Source organism: Schistosoma mansoni, chromosome 2, assembly GCF_000237925.1.
Source record: "Schistosoma mansoni strain Puerto Rico chromosome 2, complete genome".
Taxonomy (NCBI): Eukaryota; Metazoa; Platyhelminthes; class Trematoda; order Strigeidida; family Schistosomatidae; genus Schistosoma; species Schistosoma mansoni.
Window position 1 is genome coordinate 25,555,171 of NC_031496.1, and position 5,692 is coordinate 25,560,862.

Genomic DNA, 5,692 nt, shown 5'->3' on the forward strand with positions numbered 1-5,692 from the left:
ACTTATATGTCATTAAATGTGTCTGTTAGGAAGAGGTGTTTCAGGTTTTGATAGTCAAATAATTCATTCGACAGAAGTGCTCATCTTCATTCCATGCATCTATTCATTTCAAGTTTCAGTTCTTATCCTACCATAACTTTCGGTTTTCACGTCACCAGTTCAAGTTGTACGAGTTTATCAAGTTGAAATGAAATCCATCTTGATCTACTTATAATAGTCTGATTCCAAGATTGGATTTGATACTCTCATGTAAACTGAGAATTGGGTAGAAAGTTGATAATAAGTATACTATTTGTGATATCCTAATGAGCAGAAGATCGTATTCCTGACGTATTGTGACTAAATGTCAGTCACTTCTTCAGATAAAATAAACAACCAAAATAAATTCAACACAAGTGTAAACAGCATAGAGGTTACAGTGCAGAAGCAGCCTGTAGCTCCCATGATACTACTACCGTTCCAATACCCGGACAAAGGGGAAGGGTTTGGCATGGGGTTAGCCACCCCATCCCGTAGAAAGCCAACTCGCTAAAAAAACGCTAACCAGAAAAAATAATTCAAACTATTTAAAATCCGCCCTGGGAGTTGAAGGAGTTATTATGACGCCTCGTGAAGACAGCCGAGTTCCTTCGGTAGTCATGAGGCCGATGCACCTTCTTACGACCATTACCACATTTTTATAGGTACATGAAACGTCCTACAATGTGGGAAACCGGGAGAGTCTTCCGAATCGCTGCAGAAATGAGTAAATACAACCTGGGGGTGCTTGGGATCAGTGAAACATAGGTTGGACAACAACGACTATTTTCAGGGGTGCTTCTGTTATACTTTGTCCATGAAGAGGAAAATGCTCCTTATACGCAAGGAGTAGTACTGATGCTGTCCGAACAAGCACAAAATGCACTTATTTGATGAGAATTTCATGGACCAAGTATCGTCTAAGCCTCCTTCGAAACAAAGAAAGAGGGCATTACGATGAACGTCATCCAATGCTATGCGCCTACCAACGACTACGATGAAGACGTTAAAGATAAATTCTATGATAGGCTGCAGTCGATTGTCGACAAATGCCCAACAAAGGACCTGACCATTTGATGGGAGATTTAAATGACAAGGTTGGATCGGACAACACTAGATACGAAGACACCATGAAGCGAGATGGACTGACTGGGAGAAAGGAAAGAAAATGGTGAGAGATTCGCAAACCTATATGCCTTCAATAAACTGGTCACAGGCCGCATTATATTCCCACACAAATTCATTCAAAAAGCCACATGGACATCACTGGACCACACTACGCAGAAACAAGTTGACCATATCTGCATCGACAAAAAGTTCAGAAGAATGATGTAGGATGTGAGAACAAATAGAGGAGCTGATATAGCATCAGATCATCACTTGCTGGTGGCCAAGATAAAAATAAAACTTAGGACGCATTGGACACTGGGGTGGACATCATCACAGAAGTTTAATAGGTCTCTCTTCGAGATACTGATAGACTCAGAGAATTCTCGATAGCCCTCAGCAATATGTTCCAGGCCTTTCATGATCTACTCAGTGGAGAGGGAACTACTATAGAGAGCAACTGGAAAGGGATCAAGGAGGCAAACACTTCAATATGTCAGGAGGTACGGGGCAACAAAAATCACCAACACAAGGAATGGATCACTGTTGATACACTGGATAAGATCAAAGAAAGGAGGAACAAGAAGGCAGCAATCAATATCAGCCGAACAAGAGGAGAAAAACCAAGGCACAAGCCAAATACTTAGAAGCAAACAAGCAGGTGAAGAGGGGCATAAAAACCGACAAACGTAAATACGTGGAAGATTTTGCAATGACAGCGAAAAAGGCTGCAGGAGAAGAAAACATGAGACGATTGTATGATACAACAAAGAAACTGGCTGAAGATTACCGTAGACAAGAACGACCAGTGAAAAACAAGGAAAGCAAGATAATCACCAAAATTGAAGAACAACGGAACAGGTGGGTAGAATAATTCAAAGAACTCTTGAATCCACCAGCTCCACTGAATCCACTCAACATCGAAGCAGCACCCACAGACATCCCAACCGATGTTGACCCACCCACCAACAAATGAAGTGATCAGCAAGACCATCAGACAAATCAAAAGCGGCAAAGCAGCGGGACCAGACAACATTCCAGCAGAGGCACTGAAAGCAGATGTAGCAGGAACTGCAAAGGTATTCCACGTTCTCTTCAGTAAGACTAAGGATGAAGACATCAACATCGGGATGGAAGCAAGGTATGCAATGGACAGCTAGGATGCAGCTGGACGATTTAAACGTCGCAGATGATCTGGCTCTTCTATCACACACATAACAACAAATGCAAGGGAAGACGATCAGTGTAGCAGCAGCCTCATCAGCAGTAAGTCTCAATATAAACAAAGGGAAAAACGACATTCTCCTATACAATACAGCATGCACCAATCAAATCATACTTGACGGGGAAGCTTTGGAGGATGTGAAAACCTTTATATATCTGGGCTACATCATCGATGAACACGGTGGAGCTGATGCATATGTGAGGGCGACGATCGGCAAAGCAAGAGCAGCGTATTTACAACTGAAGAACATCTGGAACTTAAAACAATTGTCAACCAACACCAGAGTCACAATTTTCAATACAAACGTCAAGATAGTTCTACTGTATGGGGCGGAAACTGGAAAAACCACGAAAGCCACCATCCAGAGGATACAGGTGTTTATTGAAAGTTGTCTACGCAAAATACTTTGAATCCGTTGGCCAGACATTATCAGTAACGATCTACTGCGGGAGAAAACAAACCAGTTTCCATCCAATGGAGGTAGAAATCAGGAAGAAGCGCTGGAAGTGGACAGGACACACACAACTGCGTCATGAGACATGCCCGCACTTGGGATCCTGAAGGTCACGGGAGAAGAGGGAGACCTAAGAACACATTATGCCGAGAAATGGAGATAGACATGAGAAGAATGAACAAAATTGGATAGAACTAGCAAGGATGGTCCAAGACACAGTGGGTTGGAGAATCGTGGTCAGCATCCTATGCTCGACTGGGAGTAACAGGCGTAGGTAAGTTAGTTAGGAAACAATGCAGAATATTTTAATATCAACATCCTCGATTTCATAATTTTCACAAAGATATTATTTAAAAAATATTTGAACATAACTATCCTACTTTAAATAACGATCCGAGTGAAAGATTTTTGGCTGGTTCTGTGATTTTACCTTATCCTCAAGGTGAGACAGAAAAACTACAACAGATATTGAAAACGAGCAAAATTAAATCTCTTTATAAAGCAACCAATTCTCTAAGAAACGCTTTAGTCAAGATGAAACATAAGATCCGGTTTATATCAACACATAATTGTGTCTACAGATTAGGTTATGTTGATTGGGATGCGTTCAGCGTTGGACAGTATTCCTGTGAGATATCGACTCGTGCCAACGAACACGTAAGCTACAAAAAATCACCTTACAATCCTGTAAACTTGCGAAATTCACAGGTGAAATCAGCAGTAGCAGTATGAAGTTGATATTTCGCATGAGAACAAAACATAAAAACATCTCTCTATCTACTTTTTAATTTGAGTTAGGGATTCAGATAGATTCTCTCCACGACCTATGTGAAATGACGAGTTCCATTTTAGTGTAAATGCAATGCAGAATAATCAAAACTGTAATGCACTATCTTCAAAAACATTAAACTAATACTTCTGCATAATTGTAGTAATTAGGATATCTCAACAAGTACAAGGACAAACAGAATCATGTTTCCACATATGGCTGACATATACTTTGTTATGATTATTTGTATTTCACAAGTACCAGTAAGTGTTTTCATCTTTGCAAAAAAATGATAGACTGATTCCTTCCTACTATAGCCTTACGCCAACATAATTATTTGTTTAAATGAATCACTGAGCATCTAAGAGTTCATGCGGTCAGTTTAAACTAAATGAATTTTACAGTGGCTACTATCGTGTTTCATAAATTATGAAACAATAAATATTTGTCTGTACATTTTTGCATACAGATATTCATTTTATTTCTGAAGTAATATGAAAAACGCTAATCAGCGTTTTACAAGGAAGTATTCCCTGTAAACATACAAATTGTCATGTAAATTACAAAACTGTTGATCATCACTTACTTCATTATGCGGTGTTGTGCCTTTGTCAGGATAACATGAAACTGGTACTGGAAGATTACTGACAGTGTAATCCATGACTGAATCTGCACCACAACATTTATGCTTAAAGCACATCAATGACAAAGGAGTATCTTTTTTGGCAACACTAATTTACCTGTAATTGTATTGTGTTCACAAATGCTGCATAACTATTTTTTCTCATATAATGCTTAATAGAATCTTTGATAATATTTCGAAACATCATACCCATCTAAATATTGAATATAGAACGTGTTAAGCAAAAGTAAAACAAACAACATTCACTTGATTAAAACAATTACCTTTTGACGTAACATGCATGTCGTTACAATGACAACAATACCTATTGAAGCAGCTACTATCAACAGTACTGTATACTATAGTAATATATATATCAATAAGAGAATCAGTATTAGTTCACGAGAACAAATTATACCTTACAATTGCATTAATTTTTCGACGTCCAGTTAAAACAAATAATATGCCAATACTACCAAGTGAAAATAGAAGACATCCAAGTGCCATCATAATAAATGTTAATGATAACATATGAACTGGTAAATTACGTAAGAATGTACTAAGAAATAGATGTACATAACTGCCCATCACAATTAAACATATACCGAATACCTAAAATACAACAAAGAAATAAACAGTAATCAAAGCGAGAATAATAATTTTATGTAATTGAAATCATAAGCCAATTGAAGCCCGACCACCATGGAAAGCTTGGAAGCACTGGATAGCCGTTTCGTCATACTATGGGATGTCTTAGCAGTGCGCATCCACGACCTTGCCTCGCGAGATATCGTATCATGGATGGGCACTGCTGAGGAGTACCACAATATGATGTTGGTTGGAGGTGGTCAACACGAAACCCTGGACCCGGGTTTCATGCTACTTGGCACTTATCAGCATGGTGTACCTGTAACCTTGAGGGAATTGGTACTCCTTGACGGATTCGATCCCGTGTCACTCAGCTTCACAGTCAGAGACGTTACCACTGAGCTATTCGGGTTGCGACCGACCTCCTTTAGTACTGAGATGTAATCACAATTGATTGATCACTGGGTGATGGTGATCAATGTCATGCGTGGCCACATTGCAACTTGATCGATAGAATTTGATCAGCACTAAGAAGGACTTGACACGCATGACATTGACCACCACCCAGTGATCAATCAATTGTGAGTACTAGAATAGGACAAAACTGCCATCCAATGCTTCCAGGTTTTCCATGGTGGTGGAGCTTCGATTGTCTCATGGTTTCGACTATAAAAATTACTAAAATCTCCACAAAACCCCGTTCAGATAAAAATGATAATAATAATCAATTAATCTACTTATGGATAACTTACTAAATTTAATGAATTAGAGACAATTAGAAATGTCTTCAAACATCTGTATTGACATACGTCTGATCGTTTGCTACACATTATGATATGCAAGTAATTCCTCAGGTCTATTCAATGAAATGGACCATATCTACTTTTTTTCTTTATGATCATTTATAAT

At 38.9% G+C, this 5,692-nt stretch overlaps 1 protein-coding gene across 1 annotated transcript in view; it reads right to left on the reverse strand.

The window, feature by feature from the left end:
- Positions 1 to 4,081: 4,081 nt before the first annotated feature.
- Positions 4,082 to 5,692, reverse strand: part of Smp_142230 (cd63 antigen-like) — a gene marked incomplete at both ends in the record, with an annotated part of 8,224 nt that continues 6,613 nt past the window's right edge. Inside the window, 3 exons of the mRNA XM_018796203.1 lie at positions 4,082 to 4,261; positions 4,314 to 4,409; positions 4,619 to 4,807. Coding sequence (XP_018650439.1) covers positions 4,082 to 4,261; positions 4,314 to 4,409; positions 4,619 to 4,807 — 465 coding nt within the window. The remainder of the gene's footprint in view (positions 4,262 to 4,313; positions 4,410 to 4,618; positions 4,808 to 5,692) is intronic.